This window comes from Ceratotherium simum, chromosome 5 (assembly GCF_057802395.1).
Source record: "Ceratotherium simum simum isolate JZ-2026a chromosome 5, ASM5780239v1, whole genome shotgun sequence".
Classification (NCBI taxonomy): Eukaryota; Metazoa; Chordata; class Mammalia; order Perissodactyla; family Rhinocerotidae; genus Ceratotherium; species Ceratotherium simum.
Window position 1 is genome coordinate 24,555,042 of NC_141904.1, and position 21,444 is coordinate 24,576,485.

Here is a 21,444-nt window from a genome sequence, read left to right on the forward strand (position 1 = left end):
ACTGAGCAGTAGCGTTTGACTCATTCTTACCCCCTCCTTCTCTTCTTGGGAAAGTCAGGTCCCCTGGCCTCCAGGAACGCAAGCATGGAACCCCAGCCAGTCAGGGCAGAAAGGTTCTCTCCTGAGAATAAGACGTCTTTCTGTTTTCCTTTCTCTTTTACTATCATGGGAGTCCAAGTCTTACAACATTTGCCTGGAAATCCGGAATGCCGCCGAGAAAGTTCGCGGAGGAAGGGCGCAAAGGTCAAAGTTGCCAACCAGGGTACTTAGAGAGGCGATCCTGTGGTTGGCACTTGTAAATGAAATTTGCAACGCTCTGGTGGAGGTCCGGGCCAAAGCCTCTAGCTAGAGCCCTAAGCCCCTCTCCGTCTCCTGAGGTCATCCCAAGAGTCCCGCTCAGTGCCCTTCCCCGGTACACGCGTGTCACTCCCCGGACCTGCCACCTGCCTGCTTCGTCCCTGTCATCGTGGTTGCCCAAACCCACGCTCTGCCGCCCCGGGAGCCTCGGCAGTGGAGCGCTCGGAGAAGGCCGCCGCGCTCGGGTCGGGACTGCAGGAGGGAGACACGGTGTGGACTCCGAGGCCGCACCTGTGATGTTTCGGTCCCTGCAAAGAGGGCAGCACCTCTTCCCGCCTCCAGCCCAACTCATAACCTCCAAGCACGCCAGGAACCCCTTCTGGACCTCACTACAGCCGGCGAGGGCTGGAAACGCGGAGTCCCGCGGCTTTCAAACTCCCGGCTCCAACTTGAGCGCCCCGGCGCCCGAGTGGCTCCCAGGATGGAGAAGTTGCCGCAAACTTCCCAGGCCCCTCTCCACCGCCGCTCCCAACCAGCCGCGCCAGTGGGGGGGGCGGAGGAAGGCGGAGATGGACCGAGGAAGGATGCTGAGCTCACTCGCGATCCGGCTGGGGAACGTTTCCACTCCCCCAGCCTACTCCGGCGGGCACCCTTCTGCCAGCCCGGCTCCGGGGCGCACAGAGAGGCTCTCCCTTTCCCCGTTTGCTGCCTTCGGTCTTTTCCACTCCCCTTTTCTCTTCCAAAAGGAGTCACACTGATGACCTGAAGGAGTTTGTTCAGCCAGGGTCTGTCGGGCAGGTGTGTTAGTGTGTCCACACCCTGAGAGAGAACGAATGGCATCTTCAAGTTTCCCATCTCGGGTGCTCTTCCTCACTCTGCCGGCCCACCCCTCCGGGATCCGGCTGCGCGAGAAAGGGGCTCGGAAGACCCCTGCCGCCGGGCGCCCACGAGAGGAGAGCCGAGCCGCCCCAACAAGGGGCGCCGGGGGTGGGTGCTACAGAGAAGTTTGGATCGATTCCGGAAAAAGAGAGAGACAGAGATAAAAAGCAAGAGTGGGGGGGCGGAAAAGAGAGGCAAAAGAGCACAACTCACTCAGGCATGGGCGTTGGGGGCGGCGGTGGCTGTCGAGTGCGGGCCGGAGACCAGGAACGGCTCCCCGGGCGGGCGCGCCGGCGTCGGACTTCCGAGGCGGCGGCTTCTGCCTCTTGTGCCGCCGCCGCCGGAGCTGCGGCTGCCGCGGAAGTTAATTGCAACTTGACTTCAAGTTGTCTTCTTTCCCCATCCGAAGTGGGCGTTTAAAGGGGAGAGCGAGGCGAGGAGCGAGCGAGCGAGCGCGCGGGGCCGAGGGAAGGAAGAGAAGGGGGGGAGGGAGGAGATGTTAACGGGGGGGAGGGGAGGGGAGGGGAGGGGAGGGGGCGGCGGCGGGGCGGGAGGGAAGGGGCCGGCGGGAGCTGCTCTCGGCTCGGCGGTCGCCGCGCCCGCAGTCTAGAGGCGCACCGGAGCGGCCGGGGCGCCCCCCGCGGGAGCCCGCAGCCGCCCGGGGCGCGCATCCAGCCGCGGCTCCTCGGGCCGGGCACGCTGCGCCCGGGGGCTCGGCGGACCCCGCGTCGCCGCCGCTTCGGAGCTTGTGCGGCGCGGGCTGGCCGGAGGGGCGGCGAGGGCCCAACCTGCCTCCCCAGCGCCCGCCCCGGCTTCTCCCCCTGGCGGTGGAGCCTCGGCGGCCGCCGGCACCACTAGGCGCGCTGGAGCCCGAGCCGAGCCGAGCCCGAGCCGCCGCCGCCGCCGCGCGCCGCTCCCAGGCTCCCTCCCAGCGCGCCGGCCGGGGCGTGGGGGGCGGCGGGCCGGAGGGACGAGGGCGGGCGGGGGACGCGCACTGGGATTGGCGCCGAAGACCGGACCCTCAGCTGCCAGGGGTAAGTGTGGGCGCCTGGGAGTGCGCCTGGGGGTGCGCGGCGCGGTTCTCGACGCTCGCCACCCTGCCCCCTCACCTCTCCGGGGCCCCCACCGCGCGCACCCCTCCTCTTGCCGCCTGCGGCTTCCTCTTGTTGTTGGTTGTTTGGCTGAGCTTTTTTTTGGGGGGGGTGGGGGGAAGTGGTGATTGTAGTGTGTGTGCCAGCGGAGGAGGAAGTCAGGTGAGAAGCCCCGATGCAGCCCCCCCCAACCCAGCCTGCGTGGGGTGTATCGCTCCCCACTAGGGGCATGTGGGCCAATTTTTTTCTCTTGTCATGTTCAGCCGAGACGATCTTTCCTAGAGGGCCTCCTTCCCTTACAGCCTGCCTTGTCCATGTCCTTTCACCCCACCCTCGCCCCTCTCAGCGCCCCATCCAGGAGCGCTGCATCCCAACGTGGCGGAAGGAGGAGGGGGCCCTCTTGCAGACCCTCACGCCGCACCCCTGCCCATTTAATATTTATCCTCCCATCAGCAGCTGTACTTCTTTTCAACCCACTGGAAAAAAGACGCCTAAGCTGAGGTCCAATTTCTCCAAAAACCTGGAAGCAGAGACGGCGAGAGATAAGGATTTAATGACTGGGGGACTCGCAGAGGAGAAGGGGCCTGGGAACCTTCCCAAAAGGAGACTGAAACTCCAAAAACGTCTGCAAGATCAGAGTGACTGGAGGGTCAGAACCCCAGGCTCAGGAGAAGCTGGACCTAGGTCAATTTTGCCCCTCTCCTCCTACCATTCTTCCCCCAGCTCTAAGGTTGCTAACAGGTCTTTTGTTATGTGTTGTGTCGTTTTAAGGAAATTTGCATTGAGTATGACAACAGAAAATTACTACTGTTTACTCAAAGTTTAGGGGATTGCAGAAAGAAAAAACATAGTCATTACTTTTTTTCTTTGTGTGTGTGTGGAGTTGTTAGGTTCATGGCATGAACGGCAAAACCTCAGTAATAATAAGGACTGTAGAGCCGCCTCGGTATATTTTTAGAAGCTGCACTTTCTTGAGTTCCTTTCACACAAAGCTTGCTCTCTCATTAAGTCCCCATAAAGAATTGTATTTAGAGAGAAGGAAACTATGGAAGCAGGAGGGAGATTGCTAAGATCTCCATCCCGCCAGCGCAGAGTACTGTTTGCAGTGAAGTTCCTGGAAAGTGACTGTGGGCTGAGAATTCAGTTTTTCCTAAAAGCTCTGTTAGGTCCTCTTCTATCAGATGTCTATGAATAAAGTACAGCATGCTGGGAAAATCCTGTTATCCGTGCAGTCTTATTTTATCTTTTACACAGTGGCTGATTCTACTTTCAAGTGCTGGTAACAAACACATCAACTGTGCTGTATTTTTGTGCGGTTTTTCTAAATAAAGGAGAGTAGCACAGTGTAGTCATGCTGCTTTCTGACATGCCAGTTCTTTTCTATCAATCAGTATTGAATTTGCTGGAATTTATCCGTCTTTTTCAGTTGATTGTCATTTATGCAGAGACAACAATTCCAAAGACATAAGAATATAAGAAGTTTGTGAGTTAGTGTTTTTAGAGTACTAGCCCTCATTTTTAAGACTTAAGTGCCCACCTCAACTCCTGGTTCTATAAGGCAAAGGAAAAAAGTATAAATGATTGCAATGGGCAAAGAAAATAAAACACAAATTTTTCTTCCTGGAACACTTTCTGCCTCCACACCACCCAGGAGACACCAAATCCTCCTGCCTTAATTTACCAAAATGCTGAATTGCCTAACCAGTACCAATATCTCCATCTGGGGATGACATCAGGTTTGGAACAGAAAGAATAAATTCTCAGTCTTTAATTACTACTGCTTATTAGCAATTTCTTGTAGCAGGCAGCTGATTCTCCAATTCTGAAAGCCTGAAATGAAGCTTAATAAAAATTGAAATACAGAAAAAGAATTATTTTTTCTCCCTTACACACTTTTACATACCCTTCTACTCCCCCAAGTTATCAACTAAGCCCCTAGAATTTAAGGTGTGATATGTTCCCCTGCATTAAATCAAGGGAACATTTTGCCCCAACCTTTTGAATTTGCTTTTTTCCCCCCTAACTGGTCTTATACAGAGAACTCATAGGTTCTATTATAATACAGAATTGTGTAATGGTTGGTACAGTACATTAAGTAACATATCTTGATAAACTCTTATGTAAACGTTGCCCCCTGGCGCATAGTAGGAATACATTAAATACTTACTGAATTAAGATGTTAATGAAATATTGTAATTGGCCACAAATTCAATAGTACAGGGCTAGTGCTTCTTTCAGAAGAAAAAGGCACTTTGCCGGAAAGTTATTAGGGTAATATATTTGTGCACCTAGATTTTTTTAACAAGTCGGAATCTAACTTAAAGACAAGTAAACCTGAAACATATCAGATGGTCACTAATAATAGCTAGTGTCAAAAGCTGATTATTTTCCTAGGAGAATAGACAATAAAGTATTGCCTACTAAATAGGATAAGAAAGATATAGAGAAGGATAAAACAGCATTGGACTTTAAGGCACTTATTTGCTGGAAAAATGACATTAAAATGTGAAAAGACAACTCAATGGATCAGTAAATGATTTGAATCAAAGGAATACTTGAGGAAATAGATTTTTTTTTTCTCTTTTAGACCAGAGGAAATAGACATGCTGAAGCTCCAGGTTGGAGGGTATTTTTACAGTTAATTTGTCCAGTCAAACCTTTAGGGGCCGTCAGTGCAAACATCTTGGGTGAAGGAGAACTCACCACTTCCCTCCATAAAGGCAGGGATTTTATCTACAGAATACTTAGCACAGAGTAGAGTTCGATGTGCGTTGTGGGAATGAATAAGATCCTAAGTAGTTCATTCCATCTTTGTACACTGTATTACCTTTTTTCTTAAATTGCACAGAACTGGTCTTTCTGAAACTTTTGACCACCAGTCTTAGTTCTGCCGTTTGCAGCAAAACAGAGGCAATCTGTTGTATTAATCAGAATAGACTATGTTATGCCAAAGTGACAAACAATTCCGATTTTTAGTGGCCTGTAACGGCAAAAGTTGTTTTCCTGGTCATGCTATGAGTACATTGCAGGTCACCTGGTCTGTCCCATGTCTCCATATTCAGGGTCCTAGGCTGATGAAACAGTTGCCATCTTGAATGTTTTATGTTGCTATGGCAAAAATAAAGATCACTCTGTGGGTCTCATGCTGGCATTTAAATGCTGTGGGCAGAAGTGACATGCATCATTTGGGCTCACAACTAATTGGCCAGGACTAGTTGCCTGGCTCCATGGAATCGTCACAACGAGGCCAGATGGTGCAGCCTACCTTGTGCCCAAAAGTAGAGACCTGTGGTGCACAGCTCTAAGGACTACCATACTCGTAGTGACCCTTGTCCTCATGATAGCCTCCAGCTACAGGATCTCTTCCTGCCGCTTTGTGCCCCAAATGTCCCATTCTTCAGGGTAAACACTGCCTGAGGGGCCACCAGCTTATAGGGAGATATAGCGTATCTCCCTATAAGAGAGGGAGAAAGTAGTCACAAAGTGGCTTCTTTCACCACCTACTCTCTCTTTGAATACAGCACTGCAGTCCCAGCTCTCTCCCCCTAAAGTGTGGCACCCTATCAATTTTAAGTTACTCTTTGTATATTTACTTGTTTTCTGGAAAGGGTACAATGAACAGGAACATTCAAGAACTATTATCCAGCAACTAGAAGGACGTGAACCTATGACATACAACTATCTACTGGGGCTTTGGGGGGAAAAAAATGAATAAATCTTTAAAAAAAAAAAGAACTATTATCTGAAGATGTCATGATCATTATCAAAATTTGAAATTTGGTTTGAGTAGTTACTTCCCTTATTTTAAGTGTCAAAATCTTATAACACAAATAAAAAATTCTTTTGGAAGTATTCATTCATCCAACTTTTTGTTCATTCAATAAATATTCATCATGTACCTACTAGAAGCCAGGCACTCTATTAAGGACTTGGAGATGATTAAGAGTTCTCCTCTGCAAGAAACACATTTTATGATTGGGCAGACAGAAAGAAAAAGTCATTGCAATTCTAATAAAGGCACAAAGTGCTATGGAAACACTTGGGAAGAAGCAAGTAACTCTGGTAGGATTTAGGAGAGTTCCATAGAGGAATTGAACTAAGTCTTGAGGATAAGTGAGACTCCTCTAGACAGAAAAGGAAGATGGAGGGAGGATATTTCAAGCAGAGAAACCAGCATGAATAGAGGCATTGAGGAGAACAAAGCTTGTTGTTTAGAGGACTACAAGAATTTCAGTGTGGCTGGAACATGAGGTCTTTGCAAAGGATGAGACCAGAGAGCTCCACATTGTGAAGAACCTTGTAGACTTGCTCCAGAGTTTAGACATTATCCCCTCCATCGGGGATTGCAAACTCTTATGTCTACCTTGGATATGTGAGCAAAGCAGACCAAGTTGAGACCATAAGCAGTGGTGGGGACTGGGACAACCTGGAGAGTATATTCTCTGTCTAAATGGGATACTCAATGCCAATGATGCCGAATGTTGGATCTTCCAATTTTTAAAGAGAAGCTGCAAATTCAGTTTATATGAAAAATGGAAATATTAAATGTTGAGAACTTATTCACATTTTAAAGTACTTGTGTGTAGGAGGGAAACATGTCTAGAGGTCAAAATCAGGTTAAGGACCACTAGTCACTATCTCCTACATGAGACATGAGGAGTCTCATGTATGAGATAAGGAGTCAGTAAAGGATGTAAGGATGGGCGTAACCATCAAATCTCTTTAGAAAGATCACTCTGGTGGCAAAGTGGACAGGAAAAGTCTGGAGCCTGGGAGGCCATAGTTGGTACTCTGTAACCATTTGAGGGGTGATGCAAAGCCCTTTATAACACTGCCCATTTTATAGGATACAGTTTTCCATGTATGTAGAAGGAGCCCGATAAATATTTGGAGAGCTAATGAATGTAGGAGAAGAAAGCTAAAGTTTTAGAAGAAGAGCACATTTTTCAAGTGCTCCTTATGCCATACACTTCCTTTGCTAGACTGTTTATTTTTCAAGAGTACAATGATCTTATATTGATCATATATAATTTTTCTGTACCTGTCTATGATAAATATTATTGTTTTTTAAAATTGCATAAATCATTCAGTGCAGGACACAAAGATCAGCACAGCATCAGAATATCTATTGTCAAGGACTCAGCTTACTGATCCTGCCACATTATAAGGAATGCTGGCTAACGGATGGGTGTTGTACCAGGCCCTGAAACCCTGTACTCTCAGGCTCTGTAGAGTAGACTGCACTAGACCCATTTGTATAGGCTTTCTAGTGAAAGCCAAACTCTTTATTACGACCCATCAGAGTATATTATAGCTCAGTCTATCCCATATACATGTGCCTAAGACTGTCTTAACGATGTTTAATTTTTCAATTTTTTTTTTGTGAGGAAGATCAGCCCTGAGCTAACATCTATTGCCAATCCTCCTCCTTTTTTTTCTCCTTTTTCTCCCCAAAGCCCCAGTAGATAGTTGTATGTCGTAGTTGCACATTCTTCTAGTTGCTGAATGTGGCACGTGGCCTCAGCATGGCCCGACAAGCAGTGCGTCAGTGTGCGCCCAGATCCAAAGCCACCGCCAGTAGCAGAACGCGCTCTTAACCGCTAAGCCATGGGGCTGGCCCATAATTTTTTAATTTTTTAAAAAAATTGAGGCCACTAAAGACTTATTCTTCCCAGCTCCTCTCTTGCTTTGAAACCATACTTGCCTACCACTCCACAGTTCACAGTCTGCAAGAACACCTGACACTCTCTCATAAACTCCCAGGAAATGTTAGAAACACTAGATATCCTTTCATAAGGTGTGCTGACTGGTTCTCGTAGGTTATGTTCCCATGGGCGCATCTGTATTCTTAAAGCCACTCAATTCATTAGGCAATCGAGTCTTTAAATTCTTAACAACTCAGCTCTGCAAATTGTAACTTTTTTATTCTGTTTTCTTGAGGTATAATTTATACACAATAAAATTCACCTATTTTATGTGTTCCATGAGTTTTGAATACAACGGAGCAGCGTGAGCAAATTATAATATTTTAAGTGAAATTCACAGTAAAACAATACATATAGACAAAGCAGCCTTAGGTGTCCAAGTGCCTGGATTCTAATCCTGGTTCAACTCGTTACTACCTGCATGACCTTGAGCAAGTCTCCTAATTTTCTGCCTCAACTTCCTCATCCATATGATGGGGATAATAATTGTACCCACTTCCTGGAGTTAATTAATCCACAGTGCTTCAACACAGTACTCAGTAAAGACTAACAGTTGTTTCTTTTGTTAATGTTATTGTTGTCATTATTATTCTAATAGAAAACTAATAGAAAAGAAATCCTGGAATCTAAACAAGAATAGAAAATGACTGGAATGTAAGTGGGGGAGTACTTGCGGTGTACCAGGGATACACAAAGCCAGAGAACAATTATGGCCTCTATTTCTGGAATATTTATTTTTTACTTAAAGATTTTGGAACACGTTATTTTTCTATTAAAACAGTTACACATACAGTATAATCGAATGCAACATTTTGCATGAATTTTTAACAAAAAACAGGAGTCTTCAAAGACCTTTAGGCTACCTGAGACTTTGAGGGGAAGGGGGGGGTACTGCATTCACTTCCTTCTGCTGCTTTCTCTCCTATGTTGCTTTGGTGGAAGTGTTTGCAAATTCCAGACCATATACCTAGTAACATTTACCATTGTTAAAGCACCTCCTATTTTTATGTGCTATCGATGTTGCCCAAATGTAGAATCTTTACTATTAGTAAATGTTCACATTTTAGACCAAAAATGTGCTGGAATAAGGGAAAAAATTATAAGAGCCTGACCTTAGGGAAATCAAGTCACCAGGAAGAAAAGAGTGGAACTGAATTGTAGTTCTGATTCTGTAACTAACCAGCTAGTTTGTTGATATCCACGAGGGCAGAGATCTTTATTCTTTTCACTCATGATTCCCACATATCTAGAATAAATATGTATTGTTGAATGATCTTGGGAAAGACACGTAGTCTTTATTAGTCTCAATTTCCTCAACCATAAAATAAGAGGATTGGATCAGATCTCAAACTTTAGTGTGTATGGGAATTAAATGGAATGCTTATTAAAAATGCAGATTCCTTCTCTATGTCCATAAATTCAGATTTGATAGAAACAAGTTGGGAGCCAGCAATCCACATGGATGCGGGAAACTTGTGTTGTAAGGGGCAGAAATCCAACTCAAAAATGAAGGTTTAGTTTTGACTTTGTTTCAATTTTTATCCCCGTCCCCCCAACACACATACACACATAAATTGGAAAATACAGTGTAAGGATTGCTTTAAGCATAATTAGATCTAGCTGCTTAAATAATGTTACCAACTATCTCTTGGTTCTGCTTTCTTCTGTGTTAACTTCTGTTTTAACTTCATTCTCACTCTGGTTTTCTCTTTGCTATAGTAAGCCAGTCCCTGTGGGCCTCTATTCTTCTGACAAAGAAACCCCACCACAAAGAGTCTTCCTCTTTCTCAAAGTTTCTGGCAAAAGAACTATACCTGACTGTGACTGGATCAAATTGTTTCATGTACCCAGACCTGCACTCATCACCCTGGTCAGGGGCTATGGTTTAACTCAACAGCCTTGGGTCAAACACACGCCTTGAATTTGGGCGTGCAGCTACCCTACCCAAATCATGTAGGCTCAGAGTGGGGGAGGTGTGGTTCTCCAAGATAAATTAGGGGTAATTTTCCCAGAAATAGGACAAATGGATGCTTATTAGCTAAAACTATAGATTTGCATCCACTACTATGCATTTTTATGGAAGTACTTAGATGAGAATGAGCCAATTGCTCTATTACAAAAGGATAACCAGTGTGCCAAGATGTTGAGGTGACCCAGGAGGGCCTGGAAAGGGCCTAGGATGGTCAGAGTCCCTGAGCCAGTTGTTTTCTCCGTTTACACCAGTGTTTTTGGCAAATATTAAGCGTTTTCTCTGTGTGCCGTGAAGGTGATTTATATGCAGATTATCTGTGACTTGCACATTGGGGATCAATGGATTTTGAGAATCATTGACACTTTGAGGTCATCTCAAATATACAATAAATTATTACTTTAGGATCTTCATGAGATAACTTGGAAGCTGGTTTATGCAAATAAAAGGACAACAAAAACTCCAATTATGGTACAAAGAAACGGGACAGTCAAACAAACAGGACCAGCAGTTGAATCCTGCTTTGACTTGGTTATGAGTTTGGTTTTAATTTAATATTCTTGGGCAAATGTAGTCTGTTCCATCTAATGGATACAGCCCCAGCCTGGATCTCAGCATGCCTGGCTCCTTTTATTGTTTGGAGCACATTATACAGGCAATGGAAAGGAGTAAGCTAGCAACAGCATGGAACAGAAAACTGAGTTGACTGTTAGTCATCAGATATGTTGTAGGTGCATTACATGTGAGTTCACGGAAGAATTAAATTCTGATGAATGAATTGTTTGACTATTCCTTTGTTAAGTGAAGAAGCTACCATCATTTTCTTAAACTCATTAATAAAATTAATAAAATAAAATATGTGTACCTCTTCATTTTACTATTAAGTCATTAGTTTAGTTTCATACCCCCTCCCAACTTTCACCTTCACCAAAGGAACCCAATGTGAAAAAGAAAGTATTTTCAACAAATGGTGCTATAATAACTAGATATCCATATAGAAAACAAACAAAATACCTTGATCCCTATTTCATCCCATACACAAAAATTCATTTGCTGTATAGATATAGATCTAAATGTAGAAGCTAAAATCATAAAGCTTTTAAAGGAAAACATAATGTTAAGTTGGAGATAAACAAAGATTTCTTAGATAAGCCATAAAAGCAATAACCATAAAAGAAAAAATAAATAAATTACATATTAAAATTAAAAACGTCTCATTTAAAGGGAAGCAGAGGAGGAGTAAAGCCTGGAGATCCCTGATTAAACAATTATTAACACCAGGGGGATTTCCTTTCTCATGCATTAGTTCAAGTTATTTTAACTTGTAAGTGATAGAACCCGACTCTGTGAACTTAAGCAAAAAGGGAAGAACACACTGGGGCTTTTTGTGGAATCTAAAGTCAGTGCCGTGGGGCCTCCGGAATAGAAGTATTGAAGTGTTATAGGGATCCCAGTCAATTCTCTCTTTCCATATCTCTTCTTGGTCTTTCTTCTTCCAGGGAGTCCAGCTCCCTCTTCTCAGTTACATAGCAGATCATGGGTGCCAGTTGTTCTTGAGCCATGGATGTTACCGTCAAGCCACCCAGAGAAACGCCCGTCTTTCTGTCTTTCACAGTTCTCAGGGAAGAGTCTGGCCCACTTGGTCTGGTGACCATTGTTAGTCCAATAAACTGTGACCAGAGGCAGGAAAACATTTAAAGAAACAAAGCAGCTTCTTTCATCCATGGGAACGTAAGATGAAAAGAAATTACATTCCAATTACTATTCCTTCTACATTTTCTCTTCATTAGCCAAGAGGCGGAGTTGATGAAAATTTTGTACGTGGTCACAGTTTTTAATTGCTACAGGTTTTGGTGTATTGATATCCTACCTCTTTGATTATCTAATATCAGCAGCTCTGCCTCTTTACAAGTTGATATATGTTAAGGACTGTAAAAAAAATTAGTCCATTTTAAAAATTGGCATATTTATTTGTAAATTATCAGCCAAGATCTATCGAAATGCAGACTGCTATGTTCTAGTCTGAATATACAATAAAATTAATTTAAATAACTTTAATCAGCTTCAAAAACAGCAAATTCCAAGACAATTAGGTTAACTTTAAGAACTCCTATTTATTGAGTTAACAGATGGTAAATTAAAAAACAATGAAGCTAATTTTTAAAGTCATTCATTGAATTAAAAAGTAGACATTTAACAAAACTGTTTTTTAAGTTGTTTTTTCATCCCAATATGCATATTTTAAGATTCCAAATTGGGAACTTCTGGGAAGACACCAAATGAGTTGCAGTATATGAACACTCTTCTACCGAATAACTTTTTAAAAAACCTTAGAACCATCTGAAAAAGAATTTTAATGCATCAACAATAAAAATATAAGAAATGAGCATATTCTGGATACGGGAAGGAGTGAAGGATCTGCTTCATCAATTCCAATTTGTTCTCTAACATGTTCTTATGGCCTTCTATGTTGCTGGCCCTGACATACCTTGGGAATTTTCTCTGCTAGCAGAGTGAAAGTTACTCCTGGCCAGAACTGCATTTCTACATTTTAGTAGTCAAACATAAAAGACTTCCCTTTGATGGCTTCTTGGGCCTTGTGCACCAGTGACTTGAAATATATAAGCATCACGAAAATGTTCTCTTGTTTTTTTTTTTTTTTTCTGTTTTCTCTTTTGCTCTCATTATAAGAGCTAAAAGCTGACTCTGCAAGCTTACAGAAAAAGAGGAATTTTGTGGAAGCACAGTGAAGGCGTGGGGGCTCTTTCTCTTGGGCTACCACTGCGTTGGGTCTCCTTGCAGTTTTTGGAGATGAAGCAATGAACATATTCAAATATATGAAGTGTATCAGAAACTCTGGTTGTTTCCACATGAGAGTTCAATCATTTCTCCCTTCTTCCCATGGTTTTATAGATGGAATTGGAGATAACCTCGTTGATATATTAAGATACGTCATTTGCGTTGTACTGGCTATTATTAATTTTAACATGATGGCATATTTAGAACACAAGTTATACATGTAGAAATGAAGTTATTCCACAAAAATATTTGGAATAGATTTGTTTGCATGGCTGGTTGCGCAATTGGTGTTGTAGTCTTTTCTTTACCTTGGATAGTTGCAAACTGTAATATAATTTATTTTATGGTCCTTGAACCTCTTTGTCTAAGATCTGGTCTTACTTTACATTGTAAGTCTTACATTATTTGATGAGTAATGTCGAGAATTATATTTACTGGTTTTGATAGACCAGTTTATTAGTTGTAATTTGAATTAAAAACACTTAGAGATGTAAAAGCACATTTATTAATGAAATTACTGTAGTAAAAGTTATCTTATTATTGTGCATTTGAAACTATTTAGCCCCTAGCCCCTTTTCTCCTTGAAATAATTGTTTTTATAATAACCTTTTGATAATATGAGGCTTCTTAGAAATGCAATTCTAACAATATAGTAGGACAGACTATACTGTTTTTAATTAAACAAGAATAGGTATAAATAAGAATAGATAGTGAGTGGGGCCGGCCCGGTGGCACAAGCGGTTAAGTGCACGCGCTCTGCTGCGGCGGCCTGGGGTTCGCTGGTTCGGGTCCCGGGTGTGCACCGACGCACTGCTTAGCCATGCTGTGGCAGCATCCCATATAAAGTGGAGGAAGATGGGCACTGATGTTAGCCCAGGGCCAGTCTTCCTCAGCAAAAAAAGAGGAGGATTGGCAGATGTTAGCACAGGGCTGATCTCCTCACAAAAAAAAAGAAGCATAGATAGTGACCAAAGGAAAATTCAGTAGGTGAAATTTCTGTTTTGCAGAAATAGAAATCAGGGATACATAAGAAAAACTTCATAAATAGTCTAAACATCCAAAGGAAATGAATAAAAGTTAAAAAGATAAGAGGAAATTGGATAGACAAATTATGGAGTTCTAACTTAGAATATAAGCTCCTTGAGAGCAATAAAAATCTTATTGTAACCTTACCCCTAACAGAGTACTTAACACATAGTATATGCTATTAGCATTAAATAAACATTTCTTGAACTTATGAATAAAATAATCAGTGTTCCCTTGAAAATAGAGCAGATGGACCCAAAGTAAAAATCAAAGTTATAAAAGAAGAACACCTGAAGAAAAAGTAGCACTGACATTGTATGATTTCTTTTGAACAAAATTAAGAAATAGAGATAAATGCCTAGTCATAGGCTGGTAAATTTTTAAATTTCTAGGACAAACAAAACTCCTAAGGAAAAAAAATATATATATACTAGTTTTGTAGATTGCCCTCATATTTTTATATAGAACAAGAACTTTTTTAAGACCACAGGTAAATTTCTACATATTTTAAGAGAAACAAGTTTGATTTTGCAAATTTTGTGCCTACCCGATTATTGGCTTATGGGTAAAAGCAACAGAGGAGCATTTTAAAATCTACAAGGTGTCAGAAAATATAACAACTAAGAGTATTTTCTGCAAAAATTGCAAAGAGAGATCTTCCACATCACTGAGATGTGAAACAATATAAAAAACTCAAGAATAGGACATTGCAGGAAAAAAGATGAGTGCTAAGCATTGAAGGTAAAGACAAAGTAATAAATAAATAGCATATAGTGAGAATTGAAGTAAATTAAGAATTGATATTGATGGCTAGATTTTTTTTTTATGAAGGGAGCAATGTTTTTAATAAAATAATCCTGAAAAGGAGGTTTTTAGATTTTTAAATGAAGAGTCTGTAACTAATGATCACAATGCGGAAAGAGGAGATGGAGAAAACAAAAGCATTAGAAGTTGTTTCTTTATTTTTAAATCATTAGATAAGAATGTATTTAAGGATAGTTATGAACAATTAAATGTAGGCACTAGTTGAATTGGAAACAAAATATCTATTTTATAAGTAATTGTAGAAGATAAAAGTAAACAAAACACAGCCCATGCAAAAGACAAAATGGAAAGGAAACAATAACAAACTATTGAAAAGAACACAGTATAAACAAGTCCAATCAAGCTTAAAAATTATGACAAGTATAAATGGCTTAAATTTCCCTATTCAAATGGAAAGAGCTTCACATTAAATTAAAATGAAAGTCTTATGATTTGGTGTGCTTACAAGACTCACACTTAAAGAAAAATGACATAGCAATATTTTTTTGAATGGCAGATTTTCCAGCCTAAGATGCTTACATCTAAATCAAATATAGCAATATGAATATCAAAGAGGAATTTTTGTCAAAAAAAAACAGTAAATAAGACAACAAGACTATTTTATAATTATGAATAGTGTAGTGTTAGTGAAGGAATAATGGTACTGAAAGATTATGCATTAAATAACTGGACAAAAAAGTAATTTGTGCATGCTGTTATTTTAATGCAATAGAACTCAACACAGCAAAATAATGAAAATAATGTGTATCCAAGCACAACAAAAGTTTACAAAATTAGAAACTATACTAATGAAATATATCATATCAGTAGGTTAAATAAGAAAAAGAAGTAAACTGTTATTTTAATAGATTGCTTTTAAAAGCATTGGATAAATTTAATACCTGTTTCTGATACAATGGTAAAAAAGGAAAAATAAAATGTCTTTAACATGATAATAAATATTTTCAACTAATAGTCAACATTAAAATTAGTGTTAAAATACTAGAAATGTACATGTTTAAAAACAGGTGAGGATAGAAGTTGGTATAATGGTTTTGTCGTAATAATGTTGTTAAATGTTATTTTAAAAGCCCTGATCAATGTAATAAAGCATACTAAAGAAAGAAGAGCTATAAAGATGAAAAAGGCACAACATTATCATTATGTATTGGAAAAATATTTTTTATAGCTTGAAAGCCTAAGGGAGTCAATAAAAATATGAATAGACTTAATAAATTAGTAAAAATTAAAATACATATGAATATTAAATAAATCAATAGTATTTCTAAATATTAGCAACCCAAATATAAACTTTTAAAAGAGATTCATTTTATAAGAACAGCAAAATATATAAAGCTCTATGATTGATTTTAAACAGAAATATGTGACCTATTTAAATAAAACTTTTTGGAAGCTAAAAATTGTTAAATAATCAAAACTATTTTTTTTTATGATTTGATTATTTTGATTATTTTTGATATAGCTAAAGTTCTCCTAAAAAACTTTTTGGGAGCTATAAAAATATTAAATCCAAAGACTGGTTTCTGCTTTAAAAGATAACGTATTTTTTAACTGTTAATTCTTTGCAAAGTATAGATGTAATGGAAATCTAATTTAATGGAAATCTAATAATTTCTCTTTTGTTTTTCATGTTTTGAGATAATGGTGAGGGGAACTTGATTTTGACATAAATCCAGAAAAGAAAGTAGGCAAGAATAGCAAGCAAAAATCAGTTTTCAGAAAGAAGAGTAATGAGAAGAGACTGGTCTTATCAAATATTAAAATATATTATCAAGTTATAATAATTAAAACCATGTGATACTGGCACCAAAATAGATAGATTAATGAGGCAAAATATGTGGTCAAAATAAATTATATTTTGAGAATATAATGAAATATTTCAAAGAATAAAATATTTGATAATGGCAGGACACAAATCAATGGAGAAGGAATACATTTTGCAATACGTGGACTGATTAACAGTTTGGAAAAGTCAATTTATACATTCATCATACGCGTATAATAAATTAGCAAAACGCGAACCAGAGGAAGTCTAAAGGGACTTGTTTTTATAAGCTTAGAATACTGTAACTAATTGCAAAGTGAAAGATAAAATAGATTTGATTATATTAAAACAACAATAAAACAAGCAAACAGTAGCCTAGGTACAATTATTTGCACATAATAACAGAAGGGGTTAATATGATTATTACACAGAAAGTCATACAAACTCATAACACAACTGAGAACTAATACGTGAGATAAGAATAGAACCACATTTAACCAGTATATGAGATAAGACTAAAATCACATTTCGCAAAAGATGAAATATAACACATTTGCAAACATAAAAAGACATTCAGCCTTACTAATAATCAAATGAATATACACTAAAACAAGAATAAGTTATATTTAGGTTTAATCTATTATTTTTAAATTAATGTCAAGGATTTACACTCCCAGCTGTTATAGATTATTTTCATTTAGATCAATTTATCCTCTGAGAGCAAATAGAAAAGCTGAATAAAATCTAGCAAATATTTGTTTAAAGGCATTGGAGAGCTTCAAGGTGGAGAGGGCTTGAGATGCCAAGAACCCAGAGAGCAGGGAATCCAACAGAAATCTCACTTACCTAACTGCCTCTCAGAAGCTAGAGTAAAACATCACTTGACAAAGATATGATCATCCAGAAGCTCAAATTATTTGTACAATTTCATATACAATATCTGGCATTTAATAAAGTTACCAGGCTTACCAGCAGATAAGATTAAATGACCAAAAACAGACTTATGGGAGATCTGGATGTAAGAGTAACAGACTTTAAAATATTTGTGATTAATAAATTAAAGAAATCAGATTAGAAGATAGAGAATTTCAACAGATTACTGGTAACTGTGATACAAATCAAATGGAAATTCCAGAACTGAGAAATAAACTGATGGAAATTAAAAACTCAATAGATGGGTTTAAGAGCAGATTAGAAAAAGATAAAGAACAGATTGATGAACTGGAAGACAAAGCAATAGAGAATTTAATGTTAATACCCAAAGTCAGCAAGGATTCATTGAAAAATGATTTCTTCTTACATTAACTGGTGGCATATAAATTTATATAGCACTTTTTGGAAATACTTTGGCCACGTAAGTCAGATATTAGAACAAAAAAGGTTTATATCTTTTGACCCAATGAGAATACATTATAAAGAAATAATGTTTTTGGTGTGAATTGCTTTATGTATGATGTTCACTACAGACATTTATGATAGTAGTAACTATGTGCAATGTTTTAAGTGCTTTACTTCACTTAATGCAGTTAATCCACAAGAACCCAAGGAGGTGGAGGTAGTTACTCTTCATTTTACAAATGGTAGTTGATATCTTCATTTTACAGATGAGAAAACTGAAACATTGAGAGATCAAGTATCTTTCTCACGATTGTATAGCTAGTGAGTAGAGGAGCAAGGATTTGAAGCATGCTGTTGGCTCCACAGCCTACACTTGAACCTGCTCTAGGCTGTTGGAAGCAACCTAAATACCTAACAAGTGGAGACTTGCTAATTAAGTACGGTATACCCAATCTATTTAATATTATGCAGGTATTAAAAATGAGCATCATGTACACTTTTAGCCACATGGAAAATACTTCTAATACAATGTGAAGAGAAAAAAATCAAAATCATAAAAACTACAATGAATCTAAAAATATGCAAATAAATGTGATTGAAAGCAAATATCCCCAAAGGCTAACAACAATCATGTGAGGCTAGTAGCACTAAAGTTTCTTTCCTTTCATTTCTCAAATTTTTAATGTGTGTTTCTTATATTAAAAAAAATATACCATTCTCTCTCTGAAAAAAAGCAGCAGAGTATATTGGACCAGAGCATGGGCCCTGGAGCCATTCTGCCTGTATCACCACTTCTTAGATGTGTGACCTTGGGCAAGTCGTTGAACTTGTGTTTCTAAGTGTATCCTGTAAAATGAGGATAATTATAGCACCTACTTCATAGGGTGACTGTGAGGATTAAATATGCTCAAAATGTATTTAGAACAGTGTCTGGAACTTAGAAAATATGTAAGCATGATGTAGAATTGTTATTGTTATTCAAAATCTCCCTTAGTGACCAGACAAAATGACAGTTCCCTCCAGCTAGTCCTGGGATAGCCACATAGCCACACCCATTAGCAACAAGTTTCGTTTTTATATATAGGTCTTACTTTGTCCTTACTGTGAATTCGCCAATGCAGAGATTTCTATGAACCTCTCTACCATGGGTTAAGGGGGGACTTCTGCACTCTTTTCAAGAAGCAGTGACGAACATCAAATGTCTGGTATGTTTCTATTTTCAAGAAGCTCAGTCTCCCCGCTTGTGTCACATCTCTGAGGACACGCCATGAGTGATTGAAACTGCCCATTGAAGCCAATATTACATTAACATTATCAGCACTGAGTTAGAGAAAATATTTATCTGCTTCTCCAATTTGCACTCTTCTCGGGATGGGTGACTTTTTACCAGCTCCCAGATCTGATCTGACAGGCTAAGTAACAATAGAAAGCTGTTTAAGAAATAGAACATTTATTGTGACTTGATTTTTCTGAATGGAATACCCCAGGAGGCCTGAAAATGTGCTTGCAAACTTTTTTCCATCTGGCAGATCCAAAAAGTTTGGAAGATTTTGGTAGAATTTCCTCATTACCTGAAACAGTTTCATTGAAATTGTAGGAAAAAAAATAATCTGTTAGGATGCCGAGATTTATTGTTAGCTATCTTAATGGCTAACGAAATGGTAAGACCTTGTAGTAACTCCTGCCAATTCAGTTAAACTGACAGGTGTTTACCAGGTAGAATATTGCAGTACCTGTAAGAGGAAAGGATACAAATTGATATTTCATACATTTGTGAAAACAATCACTTTTTTTTTTTTTTTTAGAACAATCACTTTTGATGTGTTTATTTGGTTTTCAGGATGTTGCAGGCCTCTGCTCCTGTGAGACTTCAGCTACAGAACCCACGTGTGAACCCTCCTAGGTTAGTTGGCCATTTCCTTCATGCCATCTGTATCTTATCTGCCTCTATCAAGGTCATAGGATATTCAATGGCAATGTCCTTTGGTTAAACTCCCTAATAATGCTCAGCTCTATACTAGGGTAATTGTGTAACAAATTGCTTTGATGTCTGAGTTTTCCATTTTTCTAAAGTTATTATTCCTTTTGGGGTTATTCATGAAGGCATCTCTGGGTTTATCCACTCCTACCCTCACCTTGTTCCAGGATTACCCCAAATCTTTCACACTCTCCTTTCTAATAGGCGTGTTCTGTTATAACGCTATACCACTAGTTAAGGCAGATTTACCGTCTAAGTCACAGGCCAGCATTTCACACTTAGTGATGACTGGTCACATGAAGAACAAGAAAACAGTATGGTATTAGTGAAATTCCTTTCCCCTTTTGGAAAAATGGATCAAAGGATTCAACCAGCAAATGGTGAATCAATGACAAGTCAATAATAAGGTGAAAGATTATTACTAAAAGATTATCTCAAGATTATTACTATACAATAAACTAATTTCTTATATAGGTAAATGCTGGACAATTTCTTATTGTCATAGTATAGTTGGAGATGATTTCATGTGTTCACGTTGCCACATGAGGTTAAATGGAATTGGGTTTGGTCTCTTCTCTAACATGGCATCGGTGTCTGAACTTGGGAAAGTTTCTAAACAATTCTGCGCTTCAGTATCTCAACTTGAAAAGGGGAGCAATAGTATTTACCTATTAGATTATGAAGGCAATTGTCATAACATAAAACACGTGGCACCTAGCAATCAATTAATGCTAGTCCTCCCCACCCTGTGTATGGAGGTGGACACTAAAGAGATAACACACAGCTCTGCTTTCATGTCAAATATATTCTTCACTGATTATCTTAGGAATATAAGCATTTGCTCAGAAAATTGGTGAAATTTTTCTCTCTCCATTCTTCATTCCTTTTTCATTTCTGAGCACCTAAATGAGCATCTACTCTAAGCTAAAAACTGAGTGCTGGGGAGACAAAAAGGAGAGTGAACTATTGATCCTATTCTCAAGGAGATTGAAGTCTAGAAAGGGAGGTTATATTTTTTAAAAATGCCAGTAGAGAGACAAAATAAAGTACTACCTTAGTTTTTAAGAAGGAGAAATTATTTTAGCTAGGGTTGTCAGGGAAGGCTTCATGGAGGAGGTAGTATTAGATTGGGCTTTTAAAGAAGGGCTACAATTTAGGCAGTGTGGAAAGAAGGGATACAATGAGCCAAGACCGAAGTAGTGTGATTGGGTGGAAAAAAGTTGATCTGGGACCTGAAAGACCTGGGGTGGCGTTACCTTGGATGAACCACTTCTCCTCCCAGGACTTCAGTTTCTTCATCTGTGAAATAATCTCTGCCCTATTGGTCTTTCAGGGCTCTGGAGAAGATCAAATGGAAGCTTGCGTGTGGAAGCTCTTTGAAAACCATGAAGCACTCTGTAAATGAAAAGGGTAATATTTTTTCTCTCCTCTCTTGTACCATAAAATTCATGAGGACACTTGACAGGGCCAGTTGTGTTGATCTTTAAAAGATGTTTGATGAAGTATATTAAAAAGTCACATTGTAAACCTTAAATATTTACAATTTTTGTTTGTTGGTTATACCTCAATAAAGCTGGGGAAAAAAGTGTGATGAAATAACAAACCATTGATTGAGTGAATGACACTCATAACACTCATGTCATAACTCATGTTATGTCTGTGTCCCCCCAAAATTCATATGTTGAGGCCCCAGTCCCCAATGTGGTGGTATTAGGAGGTGGGGCCTTTGGGAGGTAATTAGGTTTACATGAAGTCATGAGGGTGGAGCCCCC

At 39.7% G+C, this 21,444-nt stretch overlaps 2 protein-coding genes across 2 annotated transcripts in view; one reads left to right on the plus strand and one right to left on the minus strand.

Moving 5' to 3' along the window:
- Positions 1-1,576, minus strand: part of SATB1 (SATB homeobox 1) — a 97,355-nt gene extending 95,779 nt beyond the window's left edge. Inside the window, exon 1 of the mRNA XM_087430601.1 lies at positions 1,390-1,576. The gene's annotated coding sequence lies outside the window, so the exon portion shown is untranslated. The remainder of the gene's footprint in view (positions 1-1,389) is intronic.
- LOC106802313 (uncharacterized) lies at positions 1,396-21,206 on the plus strand. Its single transcript, XM_087431662.1, has 5 exons — positions 1,396-1,539; positions 2,035-2,210; positions 2,721-2,951; positions 19,535-19,597; positions 21,006-21,206. The coding sequence occupies exons 1-5, from the start codon at positions 1,396-1,398 to the stop codon at positions 21,157-21,159; spliced, it is 768 nt and encodes a 255-aa protein (XP_087287788.1). The 3' UTR covers positions 21,160-21,206.
- Positions 21,207-21,444: the final 238 nt, after the last annotated feature.